The 16834-nt window shown below is 44.7% G+C and overlaps 1 protein-coding gene across 1 annotated transcript in view; it reads left to right on the plus strand.

The window, feature by feature from the left end:
* cps1 (carbamoyl-phosphate synthase 1, mitochondrial) overlaps nucleotides 1-16834 on the plus strand; it is a 260110-nt gene that overhangs the window by 35791 nt on the left and 207485 nt on the right. The window contains exons 3-4 of the mRNA XM_068036228.1: nucleotides 9668-9812; nucleotides 12522-12611. Coding sequence (XP_067892329.1) covers nucleotides 9668-9812; nucleotides 12522-12611 — 235 coding nt within the window. The remainder of the gene's footprint in view (nucleotides 1-9667; nucleotides 9813-12521; nucleotides 12612-16834) is intronic.

Genomic DNA, 16834 nt, shown 5'->3' on the forward strand with positions numbered 1-16834 from the left:
TCCAATTGTAGCTCTCTGGCTCTGAGCTGCTGCTGCAACTGGAATCCAGTTTACTTCCCTCTTCTTGCCAATCAGCCAGCAAGGGAAGGTTGTTGGAAAACAAAGCTGTCAGTTTTCATGTCCGGCTACTTGATGACCCCCTATGGCAGTTGAGATCAGAAACTTACAAGGTGGATGCAGATACATGTCCTGTCACTATGCTGTAGAGAAGGTTGGCACATTCCTCAGAGTGGCAAGCCAATGGTTGGTGTTATGATCCTGACAAAATCTTGGTGGGTACCGCTGCATTATGTGGTATCCCAGCGGCATTGGTCTGGTAACTTCCTGTTCACTCCAGCTGTGCTGCACCTGAGGCTCAGCTATCTAGTATACTGCAGTTTGTAGTGTCTTTATGACAATAAGTGCACCAGTTTTTGGTATCCTGATTAACATTCTTCCATCATCCGCAAACAGATAAGCAGACTTTCCAGCTCATTACTGTATTTGTTGCTGCGTGCCAAACAAGTTTGTTTGTTTGTTGGTGTCATCTTCTTCCCAGAAGGTTGACTGCTATGGATCTCCACCTCTGTCTGTCCTGTGCTGTCCTTACACATTCTGCATAGGTCAACTGCATACAGTCTGTTATATCTGTCATCCATTTTCTTCTCTGCTTCCCTCTCCTATGTTTTCCTTCGATCTTTCCTTCCAATAATTGTCTCTGTCTACCTTCTGCTCTAATGATGTGACCAAAGTATTGTATCTTTCTCTCTTTGTTATGCACTAATTTCCTCTTCTCCAGCCATTTCCAGCACTTCCTCATTAGTCATCCTGTCTGTCTAAGATATGCAGAATATCCTCTGATATGTCCACATCTCAAGTGCATTCAGATTATCAATAGTCTCTTTTTGTTTGTTGTCCATGCCTCTGAGGCATATAACATAGATGACAAAATGTAGCACCTCAGCATTCTGTTCCTAAGATTCAAAGTCAGTTTCTTTGATGTTAACAAGTCCTTCATTCTGACAAAGCTGGTCTTGGCTATCTCAATTCTCATTTGGATCTCATAGTCAGGTCTCCCGTCATCTGTGATAAACTGCCCAAGGTATATAAACCTTTTCACTTGTTCCAGAACTTGTCCATTTACTTCAATTTTCGCTTTCCGGGTTAGATCCCTGCTCATCACCATTGTCTTGGTTTTCTTCACATTCATTCTTAATCCATATTCCACAATCATTGTATTCACTTTGTTCATCATTTCCTTTAGTGCCTCTTCTGAATCTGCAATCAGTGCAGTGTCATCTGCGTATCTCAAGTTGTTAATGTTTAACCCGCCAATAGTGCAATCTGGCAGATGTTCTATGTCTCTGAAGATAACTTCATTGACGCAGGCCTCTTTTGGTAGGGGAAACTGTCTGACAAGCCACTATCAAGTCTCATCACCGCTGATTTGCTGCCAATATAGATTCTGAATTGTCCTTTTATCGAGTGTTGCTGAAAATAGAGACATGTTGTCTTGCACTCATCAGGACAATCCGCAAGAATACCAATGTAAGGGAAAACAGTGACTTTATACAGTATGAGAAGAGCGTGCTGATTGGTTTGCAAGTGAACTCTGATTGGTAGAGGCATTGCCATGGCGAATGCACCAGTTTACGGTGACTGACAGTTAACTGCCAAGCTTTGTTTGAAATTTAAACCAGGCAGCTTTACTCTGGTCAAGGCATTGCCCTGAGGAATGAAACAGTGAATGGCTGTCACTTATTTTGTTTACCTGAAACGGGCACAATGCTTGTACATATTCTTTCTGTCTGCAAAGAATGTGTATTAATGTATGTAGCTTCCAGTTACGTGCAAATGCGCCACACTGCGAGCCCGACTGATAATCTTAAATTGATTGTCAGCATAATTCTTAGCACACTGTGGATTATTTATCATTTTCATCCTTTTATCATTTCTGTCAATTTCTAGTTCATTTAAGCACTCCATTATTTTCTGATGGTAAACTTTATTAAATGCCTTCTCATAGTCTATAAAACATACCTACTCAGGTTTTTGTACTTCCAGATATCTTTCAATCACTACTCTCAAGTTACAGGTGCCCTCTCTCTTATTATGATCTTTGGTCTGAATCCTGACTATCATCTATCTCTGCTTCTATAGATTGGTCATTTCTTTCCAAAAATGATTATTAAAATTATTTTCATCACATGGCTCATGAGACTTATTGTCCTGTGCTTTGAACACTCTAGGGCTTTTGATTTCTTTGGGAGCATAATGAACACTGACTGCCTAAGATCCGCAGGTATGAATCCTGTTCTGTAGGTTTTGTTGCAGAGGACTGTCAGTTTCCCAATGCCAACATCATTCAAGGCTATCAGGCATTCTGTTGGTATCTCGTCGATTCCAGTTGCTTTCTTTGCTTTCATCTTTTTGATTGCTGCACTGACTTCTGCCTCGATCTATAGTCCTTCTCTTGCCTTTGGTGGTACCAATTCACTTCTGTCTTCATGGTCATACAGGTCACTGATGTACTCCATCCATCGGGCTGAATTTTTTTCTCCCCACGAAGAAAATGGCGGCCTGCACTTGCGGCGCTTGCCACTGTGATCTACCGTGCAGCGGCTCAAGATAATGCGCCAGCTGGGCCGCTCCACCCAATCACATGGTGGGGGCGGGCTCTGAAGCGCCGACATCGGTGTCAGCTGCCTGTGCGCAGGTGCTGGCGCCATTTTTAAAAGGCAGACAGACCTGCTGGTAAACTGAAATATTTAAAACTGTAACCCCCCCAATAGTACACCGCAATAAAAACTATCGCCTCTTCCAAACACTTACAGATAATAGATGCCCTCTTCCCCCCCCACCCCCCCCCAAAAGACTTACATGCAAGACTTAACCTTCCCGCCTCCCCGCCACAATTGTTCAAAATGCAGAGGTCACTGCATCACCTGCTCCCCTACACTATTAATGCACAATATTAATTCCCCCTCCCCCACCCCCACTACACTGAAAATCCTATGTACCCCACTTCCTCACCTCGGTGGTGTCAGCATTCCCTGGATGGGAAAGTGAAGGCGCGTGAGTGCCGGCCGCTGTTCGGAAGAACCCGGGAAGCAGGTAAGATCACTGACAATTTTATTTAAATCTATTCATTTTCTTAATATACCTATTCAAAGTTGGGTCCCGTAACCCAGTGACGGGGGGGGCCGCCACAGAGCCTCGCCACTGCCAGGATGATAGGGCTGGGCATTCCCGGCATCATGCCCTGTGGTGGGCCGCTGCCAGTACAATCATCCGGCACCCCCGCCATAGATCCCAACGTCGGGACCTCAGCAAAAGCCAGCCCATCGTTTATTTACCTTTTCTTTTTCGAAGAGAAGTTCACCTTCCTTGCTCCTTATTCAAATACTGTTTATGGCTATTCTTGTCTGTCAGTGCTTTAACTTTCTCATGCAATGCTCTCATATTGTGCCTTTTCTCCAGTTCTTCTATTTCCTTGCACCGGTCTTCACACCACTTTTCCTTGGCTACCATACATGCTTTTCTTATCTGCCTTTCTATTTTGTCATTTTTCTTTATTCTTATTCTGTCTCCTTTTCTCCATCATATCTAGTATTTCATCAGTCATCCACTCTTGATGTTTCCGCCTCTCTTTCTTAGGGACTGTCTCAGTTACTGCTTATTTCATGCTCTGTTTCAATCTTTCCCAATGCCTTTCTGTTGATTCCTACTCTCTAAGATCGTGCATTGTCCCTTCCTGAAGGCAAGCCTCGTACTTGATAGTAACTGCCACAGCATACTTCTTCATCACATCTTCCTCTCTCAGTCTGTCTAAGTTAACTTGATCTTTCATGGGATTCCTTTTCTGGGATTTTCTGCTTGATCTTCATCTTAGTTACAAGCAGGCAGTCATAGAGTCCTAGAGTTAGAGAGTTATGCAGCACAGAAACGGGCCTTTCGGCCCATCGTGTCTGTGCTGGCCATCTAACACCTAACTTTTTTTTATTCATTCATGGGATGTGGGCGTCACTGGCAATGCCAACATTTACTGCCCATCCCTCATTGCTCTTGAGAAGGTGGTGGTGAGCTGCCTTCTTGAACCGCTGCAGTCTATGTGAGGTAGGTACACCCACAGTGCTGTCAGGAAGGGAGTTCCAGGATTTTGACCCAGCGACAGTGAAGGAACGGCAATATAGTTCCAAGTCAGGATGGTGTGTGACTTGGAAGGGAACTTGCAGGTGGTGATGTTCCCAAGCAACTGCTGCTCTTGTCCTTTGAGGTGGTAGAGTTCGCAGGTTTGGAAGGTGTTGTCTAAGGAGCCTTGGTGCGTTGCTGCAGTGCATCCTGTAGATGGTACACACTGCTGCCACTGTGCGTCAGTGGTGGAGGGAGTGAATATTTGTGGATGGTGTGCCAATCAAGCGGGCTGCTTTGTCCTGGATGGTGTCGAGCTTCTTGAATGTTGTTGGAGCTGCACCCATCCAGGCAAGTGGAGAGTATTCCATCACACTCCTGACTTGTGCCTTGTAGATGATGTACAGGCTTTGGGGACTCAGGAGGTGAGTTACTCACCTCAGGATTCCTAGCCTCTGACCTGCTCTTGTAGCCCCATATATATATATGGCTACTCCAGTTCAGTTTCTGGTCAATGGTAGCCCCTAGGATGTTGATAGTGGGGGATTCAGCAATTGTAATGCCATTGAATGTCAAGGGGCGATGGTTAGATTCTCTCTTGTTGGAGATGGTCATTGCCTGGCACTTAAGTGGCAAGTAACATTTGCACCACACATCAGCCCAAGCCTGGATATTGTCCAGGTTTTGCTGCATTTCTACACGGACTGCTTCAGTATTTGAGGAGTAGCGAATGGTGCTGAACATTGTGCAATCATCAGCGAACATCCCCACTTCTGTCATTTTGATTGAAGGAAGGTCATTGATGAAGCAGCTGAAGATGGTTGGGCCTAGGACACTACCCTGAGGAACTCCTGCAGTGATGTCCTGGAGGTCAGATGATTGACCTCCAACAGCCACAACCATCTTCCTTTGCGCTAGGTATGACTCTAACCAGCAGAGAGTTTTCTCCCTGATTCCCATTGACTCCCCAGTTCTGCTAGGGCTCCTTGATGCCATACTCAGTCAAATGCTGCCTTGATGTCAAGGGCAGTCACTCTCACCTCACCTCTTGAGTTCAGCTTTTTTGTCCATGTTTGAACCAAGGCTGTAATAAGGTCAGGTGCTGAGTGGCCCTGTCGGAACCCAAACTGGGTATCACTGAGCAGGTTATTGGTAAGCAAGTGCTGTTTGATGGCACTGTTGATGACACCTTCCATCACTTTGCTGATGATTGAGAGTAGACTGATGGGGTGGTAATTGGCCGGGTTGGACTTGTCCTGCTTTTTGTGTACAGGACAGACCTGGGCAATTTTCCACTTTGCCGGGTAGATGCCAGTGTTGTAACTATACTGGAACAGCTTGGCTAGGGGCGCGGCAAGTTCTGGAGCACAGGCCTTCAGTACTATTCATTATTAATTAATTCTAATCCCATTTTCCAGCACTTGGCCCGTAGCCTTGTATGTTATGGCGTTTCAAGTGCTCATCTAAATACTTCTTAAATGTTGTGAGGGTTCCTGCCTCTACCACCTCTTCAGGCAGTGTGTTCCAGATTCCAACCACCTTCTGGGTAAAATTTTTTTTCCTCAAATCCCCTCTAAACCTCCTGCCCCTTACCCTAAATCTATGCCCCCTAGTTATTGACCCCTCCACTAAGGGATAAAATTTCTTCCTATCTAACCTATCAATGCCCCTCATAATTTTGTATACCTCAATCATATCCCCCCTTAACCTTTTCTGCTCTAAGGAAAACAACCCTAGCCTTTTCAGTCTCTCTGAAATGCTCCAGCCCAGGCAACATCCTGGTGAATCTCCTCTGCACCCTCTCTAGTGCAATCACATCCTTCCTATAGCGTGGCACCCAGAACTGTACACAGTATTCCAACTGTGGCCTAACTAGCGTTTTATACAGTTCCATCATAACCTCCCTGCTCTTATATTCTATGCCTCGGCTAATAAAGGCAAGTATCCCATATGCCTTCCTAACCACCTTATCTACCTGTGCTGCTGCCTTCAGTGATCTATGGACAAGTACACCAAGGTCCCTCTGACCCTCTGTACTTCCGAGGGTCCTACCATCCATTGTATATTGCCTTGCCTTGTTAGTTCTCCCAAAATGCATCAACTCACACTTCTCAGGATTAAATTCCATTTGCCACTGCTCTGCCCATCTTACCAGCCCATCTACATCGTCCTGCAATCTAAGGCTTTCCTCCTCATTATTTACGACACCACCAATTTTCGTGTCATCTGTGAACTTACTGATCATACCTCCTATATTCACGTCTAAATCATTAATGTACATTACAAACAGTAAGGGTCCCAGCACTGATCCCTGCAGTACACCACTGGTCATAGGCTTCCAATCACAAAAACAACCCTTGACCATCACCCTCTGCCTCCTGCCACTGAGCCAATGTTGGATCCAATTTGCCAAATTACCCTTGCTCCCATGGGCTCTTACCTTCTTAACCAATCTCCCATGTGGGACCTTATCAAAAGCCATGCTGAAGTCCATGTAGACTACATCAACTGCTTTACTCTCATCTACACATCTAGTCACCTCCTCGAAAAATTCAATCAAGTTAGTTAGACACGATCACCCCCTGACAAAGCCATGCTGACTATCCCTGATTAATCCCTGCCTTTTCAAGTGGAGATTAATCCTGTCCTTCAGAATCTTTTCCAATAGTTTCCCTACCACTGATGTTAGACTCACCGGCCTGTAATTAACTGGTTTATCCCTGTTACCCTTCTTGAATAATGGTACCACACTCGCTGTCCTCCAGTCCTCTGGTACCTCTCCTGTGGCCAGAGAGGATTTGAAAATTTGTGTCAGAGCCCCTGCTATCTCCTCTATTACCTCACATAACAGCCTGGGATACATCTCATCTGGGCCTGGGGATTTATCCACTTTTAAGCCTGCTAAAACAGCTGATACTTCCTCCCTTTCAATGCTAATATGTTCAAGTATATCAAAATCCCCCTCCCTGATCACTACATCTACATTGTCCTTCTCCATAGTGAACACAGATGAAAAGTAATCATTCAAACCCTCACCTATGTCCTCCGGCTCCACACACAGATTGCCACTTTGATCCCTAATGGACCCTACACTTTCCCTGGTTTTCCTCTTGTCCTTAATATACTTATAAAATACCTTAGGATTTTCCTTTATCTTGCCCACCAGTGTTTTTTCATGTCCCCTCTTCGCTCTCCTAATTACTTTTGTAAGTACCTTTTGTAAGTACTTTCTATACTTCTCTAGTCCCTGTGCTATTTTCAGTGCTCTGAATCTGCCATAAGCCTCCTTTTTTTTCCTGATCCAATCTTCTGTATCCCTTGGCAACCAGGGTTCCCTGGACTTGTTGGTCCTACCCTTCACCTTTACGGTACATGTTGGCTCTGAACTCTCACTATTTCCTCTTTGAATGACTCTCACTGGTCTGATGTGTACTTTTCTACAAGTAGCTGCTCCTTCAATTCTAACTAACTTCCTTCAATTCAGTACCTTTATATCCAGTCCATTTTTGTCCTTTTCCATAACTACCTTAAATCTTGGAGTTATGGTCACTTATCCCCGAAATGCTCCCCCACTGACACTTCTACCACTTGTCCGGCTTCATTCCCTAGGATTAGGTCCAGTACTGCCCCTTCTGTTGTAGGACTTTCTACGTACTGGCTCAAAAAGCTCTCCTGTATGCATTTTAGGAATTCTGCCCCCTTTAAGCCTTTTGCACTCGGACTATCCCAGTTGATATTGGGGAAGTTGAAATCCCCTACTATTATTACCCTATTGCAGTGATCTGAATTGATGTCTGCACCTGGGTAAGTGAAGGCTTTCCTGATGCTGTTCTTGTATCTTTCATTGATCATCAGAAAATCTGTTTTATTTCTGTGACCATCTCCTGGACTCTTCCAGATGTACAGTCATCTTGGATGTTGTTTGAAGAGTGTATTCAAGATGACCAAGTAGTTTTCCTCACATTACTGTTACAGGCGTTCGTTCACCTCTGCTATTCTTCGTTCCGAGTCCATAAGCTCCTACCACGTTTCCATGCCTCTCTCTGTCAACTTTTGTGTTCAAATCACCCATGACTATCAAGCTGTCTCCACTCTTCACATGCTTCAATGCATTTTGCACCTCCTCATAGAATACTTCCACTTCTTCATCACTGTGATCCTGCGTGGGCCCATACAGTAGTAAACACACAATGTTCATTGGTTTTCCTTTCAATTTTTCTGTAATCACTCTCTTTGATATTGATAAATATCCCTGCATTGTTCTTGCTACCTTCTTTGTTATCATTATTCCAATATTCTTGTGTTCTCTACCATCTGAGTAGATCATCACCTGCTTTCCTTTATCTATTTTCCCAGATTCCGTCCTTCAAACTTCTGCCTATCCTAAAATGTCGATGTTGAGTCTTAACGTCTCTTTTATGCAGTTGTCTGTTTTACCACTCTACCAGAGTGTCCTCACATTCCACGTTCCGATTTTCAAGAGTTCTTGTCTGGGGGTTTGAGACTAGCATCATCAGATTGTAGCCTTTCTTCTGAGTTTGGGCTGCCCTTGTTATTCACCTGGCTATTCCTACTTCCTAGCAAGCCCTCTTCTTCCCTGTTCCTATTTACAGTAGACCTCTCTGCAGAGGCCTGGTCCTGCCTACATCGCGACCAATGTTTATACTAGATTCCATGACTAACTATGGGTGAATATTTGGTGAGTACCCTGACTCTTCCAAGGTGACTGGCCATGTGTCCTCATGACTCTGCCCTAGATGTGTCTCACATTTTTCTGTTGCCTCTTCTGAGCCATTGACTCTGAGTGGTGAGTTCTTGTACCTCAGCTACCAGTCCAGGCTTCATGTACTTGAAAAGGGTGATGCTCCTTGTACAGTATCTTGTGAAGTTTCTGTTTCCCCTCACTTAGTCTAGCATGCCAGCCGAGGAGAGGACCCAGGGTGTGCCAGCTGGTGTGCACTACCAGCTCCTTGAAGGCATAAGTTGCATAGCAGTGGAAGATCAGTGGTCCTTGTCCTCACCCATGCTGTCATGGGATGTTTGGTTGACAAGGGTACAAAGGGGCTGCTCCTCACATACTACACCATACAATCTTACAAAATAGCAACCTTACAAAGTAGCAATGCACCAAAGCTCCTTAGACAGCACCTTCCAAACCCGCGACCTCTACCGCCTCGAAGGACAAGAGCAGCAGATGCATGAGAACATTACCACCTGCAAGTTCCTGTCCAAGTCACACACTATCCTGACTTGGAACTACATCACTGTTCCTTCAATGTCGCTGGGTCAAAATCCTGGAACTCCCTTCCTAACAGCACTGTGGGTGTAGCTACCCCACATGGACTGCAGCGGTTCAAGAAGGCAACTCATCACCACCTTCTCAAGGGCAACTGGGATGGGCAATAAATGCTGGCCTAGCCAGTGACGCCCACATCCCATGAATGAAGAAAAAAAAAACTTACCGAAATTAAAAATTGCTCTTTGAAATACTTACAATGTGAAGGTACTTGAGACGTTTCTTCTGTTGAGTTTGAGCTTTAAATTTTTATTTTTTTAGCTACCCTGAGACCTTGACAGACCCAAGCTATAGAGGACAGATTCTGGCTCTCACATCCCCCATGGCAGGAAACTATGGGGTCCCAGATACGAAGAAATTGGATGAATTGGGGTTAATGAAATACGTAGAATCTGAATTTATCCAGGTAATGTCTGTTAGCATATTTGATATTTGATTAGGGTATATGATAAGAGGGCAGGTATATTGATCCACTGAATAAATATGATTACCACTAAGGTATTGAAACATATGATCAAACTCATTTATTTGCTGTTAAAGGGAAAACCTGTCACATAAAATGGCGATTGAAGTTGTTACCATAGTTTGGGAATAGGGGAGTTAGAGGAACACTAGTTACTGTATTCAATGTGATGGAGAAATTAGTGAAACGCTTGGTGGTGCATGATAGAGGGGCTGGAGAAGGACTACTTACAGTAATCAGTCTATGGTTATGAGAATGGTGGGGTTGGAAATAGTTTTGTTTGAGCCTAGATCCTCGCAGTTCATGACACAAGGGCCAATGATCCTTGTGCTGGCATCCGTGTGTTCGAGGCACACTTCAAGCATGTTCGGATAAGCCATGAGTCAAGAAGTCAGAATAGAAGCTACCATCACCTGCAGCCAGATTTGGGAGCTACGAGCCACTCTGAGGACCAGGAAACTCTCTCGGGGACTGATGGTTGCAGCTACGTTAGCTTTTATTCGGCAGGCATTTCTAAACAATTGTATTGTGCCACATTTCCAACCTTCAGTGCATGCTTATGTAATACAGATGTGCTGCAGTACAGCCCAGTCATGGTGTACTCGATCACTGGAACTTGCTGTGTCCTGAAAAACTTAGTCTTGCAAATGGATGCAGCCATGGACCAGGCAGGAGAGGAAAAGCAGCTGCAATCAGAGGGAGAAGATAAGCCCAAATTTGCCATTGCATCGATCAGTTCCATCTGCAGAAGCCATTTTTTTTTTTAGAGATGCAGCACTGAAACAGGCCCTTCGGCCCACCGAGTCTGTGCCGACCATCAACCACCCATATATACTAATCCTACACTAATCCCATATTCCTACCACATCCCCACCTGTCCCTATATTTCCCTACCACCTACCAATACTAGGGGCAATTTATAATGGCCAATTTATCTACCAACCTGCAAGTCTTTTGGCTTGTGGGAGGAAACCGGAGCACTGGAGAAAACCCATGCAGACACAGGGAGAACTTGCAAACTCCACACAGGCAGTACCCAGAATTGAACCCGGGTCGCTGGAGCTGTGAGGCTGCAGTGCTAACCACTGCGCCACTGTGCCGCCGTTGGGCCGAATAGCTCAAATCTTTTAAGTGCCTTAACACCTTCAAGCACAAGTCATTTCCACACAGAACCTTTGCTCAGCCACACACCCATGCAATCTTCCAGCAACCTTTATCTGCCTTGTAGCAAAGAATCCTCAGGAAAGATTGTAGGATCTGTCAACCCAACATTTAAAACATATAGTGCAGGGTTTTTCAGCTTGTTTCATTTAATACTTCTGCTTGTTTTCCCCAATTAGAGAAGGACATAGGATGGATGGCTGCTGGTGTCAATGGCTCTCTTTAAGGTGCCAGACTCTTTGTTGGGTTAGTAGGTGTTTGGGTATCTGTCTGTGTTCTATGTATCGGGTGGCTGGGGGATATTGATGGAGTGTCAGGTGAAAAGATGGTGCCACTTTCTTCAGCATAGCTAGAGGTCTGTGTGAGAAAAAAACTGGTAAACAGTGATGCGGTTGTTGAAACTTGTGTAAATTGGAGTTCAAGCCCTGAAGAATCCTAGTCATACCATGCGTGTGGTGTTGGTCGGTGGGACCTCAGCTGCAGTGGCCAATTTCTCTGTGGTGGTCTTCAGCTCATTCAGAAGGCCATTACATGGATGTAGTTTGTGGAGTATCTATAGATGTCCCCAGGAGTGGTGTGCTGTCCAGTTACTTTGTGAAATGTTGAGGCTGAATTAAAGGACATTGATGGGCAGGCCCTGTGAGGTCTATATCCTGAGCTCAGCAGCTGCAGGGGCTTGTTTAGTACGTCCTGCAATTCCACTTGTCCCAGCTGATTCTCACTCGTTCTTCTCCAAGGGATCCCTTCTGAAACTCATTAACTGACTCTTCCCAAGCTGAATCCTGCAATGGCTTCAGATGTGGGTGCTGTGAGCAGCTTGCTTGGGTGCCATCGCCTCCTGCTTTTGGGTGCTGAGAGGAGCAGAAAAAGGGTAGGGTATGTAGCATACTTGCAGGAAAAACAGAGTTTCACCTGTGAAGAGAGTGCAGTATGTTAGACCAAAGTTCTGCACTATCTGAGTGAATAAGGAGATAAGGAATGGAAAGGGAACAATACGAATCATGAACTCCCCCTTTCTTCTACAATCTCCAGGCACGGAAACTCATTGTTCCTCTCTTTGTTAGGAGTCCAATGTTAAAACCTTTGGTGATTTCTTGCTCTCAAGTGTTTATGTGATGCCTTTTGTATATGTCTTCTGTAAGCAAAGGGACATCTACTGGTTGGACGAATGAGAGGATTTGTGCCATCCAAGTGCCCAAGCCCTGGGAGGTTTGATCGGACAGTGTAGAGGGAGCTTTACTTTGTATATAACCCTGTGCTGTACCTGCCATGGGAGTGTTTGATGGGAGAGTATTGAAAGAGTTTTACTCTGTATCTAATATATGCCATTAGGGTGGGTGGGGGTTGGGGGGAGTGGGGGATGGTGATTGCTTATTATGGGTCTCTGAAATGGAAAGCACTAACAGCGATGAGCACATGAATTCACTATAGAATGCAACAGACAGATGAGCACTAAGTGTTTGGAATAATCTCTTGTTCTCTTATTTATAGGTTTCTGGATTACTCGTGCAGGATTACAGCCATGAGTATAGTCATTGGAACTCGGTTAAATCACTTGGCGAGTGGTTACATGAAGAAAAGGTACATTTCTCTTCCCCTCTAATTCCCCCGCTCTAACCTCTTGTTTGCTGGACACAGATTCAAGGTGCCAGTCACTCACTGGTGCCTTGTCCACATGGCTGGAGGTTTCACTCTGTCCCTCATTCTGCCCCTGCAGTAAGGGTGTAGTCCAGCACCCAGCGATGCTGAGATTAATTGTAGTACCATAGCCACTGCCCAGCTCACTCAGTGTAAAGCACAGATTAGACCTCAGGTAGGGAGACATTTACATATTGCCTTTAGCCCTCAGCCATCTGAGGATCTCGAAGAACCTGTCACCAAAAGTCCAACTGTTCCATGGAAGTGGCATTGTATGGCTTTGACTGAGTGTAGTTACATTTGAAATAGATTTGTGAACATTTCCTCTGTGTTTCTGAAACACATCTTATTTCCACTGGTTGGGAGTCATAAATTTAAGATCCTCAGCAAAATAGTGAAGGAAGAAGAGTTTTTTTTTTAGACAGTGGGTTGTGAAGCAGAGAGTGTGCATACACCTCTTTAGAGTGTCGTGGAAGCCAGGTGTTTAAGAAAAGTATCACCTTTTTATTAACTAACTGAAACATGTTAAAACTTGCATTCACCAGTGCTGAGTTCCATGAGTCTGCACTCCAACCTAGGATCATAGAATCATGGAATGGTAACAGCACAGAAGGAGGCCATTTAGTTTGTCGTGTCGGTGCCTGCTCTCTAAGACCAATTCAGTTCGTCCCACTCTTCCACCCTGTCCCTGTAGCCCTGCAAGTTGTTTATCTTCAGGTGCTTATCCAGTTCCCTTTTGAAAGCTATAATTGAATCTGCCTCCACCACACTCTAAGGCAGTGCATTCCAGATCCTAACCACTCACTGCGATTTAAAAAAAAAAGTTTTCTTATCTCACCTTTGGTTCTTTTGCCAATCATTTTAAATCAGTGTCCCCTGGTTCTCGACCCTTCCACCAATGGGAACAGTTTCTCTCGATCTACTCTCTCCAGATCCCTCATGATTTTGAACACCTCTATCAAATCTCCTCTCAATTTTCTCCTCTTTAAGGAGAATTACCCCAGCTTTTCCAATCTATCCTCATAACTGAAGTCTCTCATCCCTGGAAACATGCTTGTACATCTTTTCTGGATCCTCTCTAAAGCCTTCACATGCTTCCTAAGTGCAGCGCCCAGAATTGGAATCCTGTTGAGACTGAATCCAGTGTTTTATAAAAGTTCATCATAACTTCTTTGCTTTTGTACTCTATGCCTCGATTTATAAAGCTCAGGATCCCTCTTAACCACTTTCTCGACCTACCCTGCCACCGTCAATGATTTGTGCACATATACCCCCTCAGGTCCCTCTGCTGCTGCACCCCCTTTAGAATTGTATCCTTTATTTTGTATCGCTTTTCCTCATTCTTCCTACCAAAATCTATCACTTCACATTTCTCTGCATTAAATTTATCTGCCACGTATCCACCCATTCCACCAGTCCTTCTATGTCCCTCTTGACGTTTCTCACTACCCTCCTCACAGTTCACATTACTTTCCAGTTTTGTATCATCTGCACATTTTGAAATTATGTCGTCTATGCCCACCTCTAGGTCATTAATATAGATCAAGAAAAGGAGTAGTGGTAATACTGACCCCTGGGGAACACCACGGTCAGAGAGTCATTACAGCACAGGAGGCCATTCGGTCCATTGAGACCATGCCACTGTGTGCCTTCCCCCAGTCTGAAAAACAACCGTTGACTGTTGCTTTCTGTTTTCTGTCATTCAGCCAACTTCGTATCCATGCCACTGCTGCACCTTTTATTCCATAGGCCTCAAGTTTGCTGTCAAGCCTATTATGTGGAATTTTATCAAAGCCTTCTGGCAGTCCATATTCACCACATCAATCACATCACCCTCATCAACCCTCTTTTGTTACTTCGTCAAAAAATTCAATCAAGTTAGTTAAACAAGATTTGCCTTTAACAAATCCATGTTGGCTTTCCTTAATTAATCCACACTTGTCCAAGTGACTGTTAAATTTTGTCCAAGATTATCGTTTCTAAAAGCTTTCCCATCTCCAAGGTTAAACTGACTGGCCTTTAGTTTCAGGGCTTATCCTTAGATCCTTTTTGTACAAGGGTGTAACTTTTGCAATTCTCCAGCCCTCTGACACCACCTCTATATCTAAGAAGGATTGGAAGATTATGGCCAGTGCCTCCTGTCCTTACTTCTCTCAGCGTCCGTGGATGCTGAGCCATCGGATCCTGGTGACTAATCAACTTTAAGTATAATCTGTACACTTACAGACATAGATGCAGAACAGAGAGTCACCTGCGAGACACCTGATCATGATGCAGATATCACACATGTACAGCAGATGATCACCCGTGTCACCGAGGGGCTGATTAGCCACCAGTGGCTGAAATGCTGGGCAGAATCAAAGATTCCACCCCGTTTCTTTGGTGTAGCCATTTTCCAGAAGTGGAGTTTTTGGAGGATCTTCTGATATGCCCCCTTTTCCCAACATCAAATGAATGTATTAGAGGAGTTCCTGGGAATTTCACTCCTGAATAAAAGCAAAATACTGCAGATGCTGGAAATCTGAAATAAAAACAAAAAGTGCTGGAAATACTCAGCATGTCTGGCAGCATCTGTGCAGAGAGAAGCAGAGTTAACATTTGAGGTCAGTGACCTTTCATCAGAACTGGCACAGGTTAGAAATGTAATAGGTTGAAAGCAAATAAAGTGGGGGTGGGGAAAAAGAGAACAAAAGGGAAAGTGTTGATAGGACAGCGGGTCACAGGGAATAACTGACAAGGAGATCATGAGGCAAAGGCAAAAAGTGTGTTAATGGTGTGGTGAAATACAAAGCGTTAGAGCAGAGAGGGTGTTAAATGACAGAACAATGAAAGCCCTAGCCAAAAGCACTAACATGAAAAAAAGGAGTGGCTGGGCACATGGTAAAAAAAAAAATTGAATGTTGAAACAAACTAAAATAGAGCCGTAGAGAGATACAGCTCTGAAACAGGCCTTTCAGCCCACCGAGTCTGTGCTGACCAACAACCACCCATTTATACTAATCCTACGTTAATCCCATATTCCCTACCACATCCCCACCATTTACAATGGCCAATTTACCTATCAACCTGCAAGTCTTTGGCTGTGGGAGGAAACCGGAGCACCTGGCAGAGACCCATGCATAGAACATAGAACAGTACAGCACAGTATAGGCCCTTCGGCCCACGATGTTGTGCCGAACCTTTAACCCACTCTAAGATCAAACTAACTACCTACGCTTCATTCTACTATCATCCATGTACCTATACAAGAGTCGCTTAAATGCCCCTAATGTATCTGCTTCTACTACCACCGCTGGCAGCGCATTCCATGCACCCACCACTCTCTGTGTAAAGAACCTACCTCTGACATCTCCCCGAAACCTTCCTCCAATCACCTTAAAATTATGCCCCCTGGTGATAGCCCTTTTCACCCTGGGAAAAAGTCTCTGGCTATCCACTCTATCTATGCCTCTCATCATCTTGTACACCTCTATCAAGTCACCTCTCATCCTTCTTCGCTCCAATGAGAAAAGCCCCAGCTCCCTCAATCTTTCTTCGTAGGACATGCCCTCCAGTCCAGGCAGCATCCTGGTAAATCTCCTCTGCACCCTCTCTAAAGCTTCCACATCCTTCCTATAATGAGGCGACCAGAACTGAACACAATATTCCAAGTGTGGTCTAACCAGGGCTTTATAGAGCTGCAGCATAACCTCGCGGCTCTTAAACTCAATCCCCCTGTTAATGAAAGCCAACACACCATACGCCTTCTTAACAACCCTATCAACTTGGGTGGCAACTTTGAGCGATCTATAGACATGGACCCCAAGATCCCTCTGTTCCTCCACACTACCAAGAATCCTGTCTTTAAGCCTGTATTCTGCATTCAAATTCGACCTTCCAAAATGAATCACTTCACACTTTTCCAGGTTGAACTCCATCTGCCACTTCTCAGCCCAACTCTGCATCCTGTCAATGTCCTGTTGCAACCTACAACAGCCTTCCACACTATCCACAACTCCAGCAACCTTCGTGTCATCGGCAAACTTGCTAACCCAGCCTTCCACTTCCTCATCCAAGTCATTTATAAAAATCACGAAGAGCAGAGGTCCCAGAACAGATCCCTGCGGAACACCACTGGTCACCGAGCTCCAGGCTGAATACTTTCCATCTACTACCACCCTCTGTCT

The sequence above is a fragment of the Heterodontus francisci genome, chromosome 7 (assembly GCF_036365525.1).
Source record: "Heterodontus francisci isolate sHetFra1 chromosome 7, sHetFra1.hap1, whole genome shotgun sequence".
Taxonomy (NCBI): Eukaryota; Metazoa; Chordata; class Chondrichthyes; order Heterodontiformes; family Heterodontidae; genus Heterodontus; species Heterodontus francisci.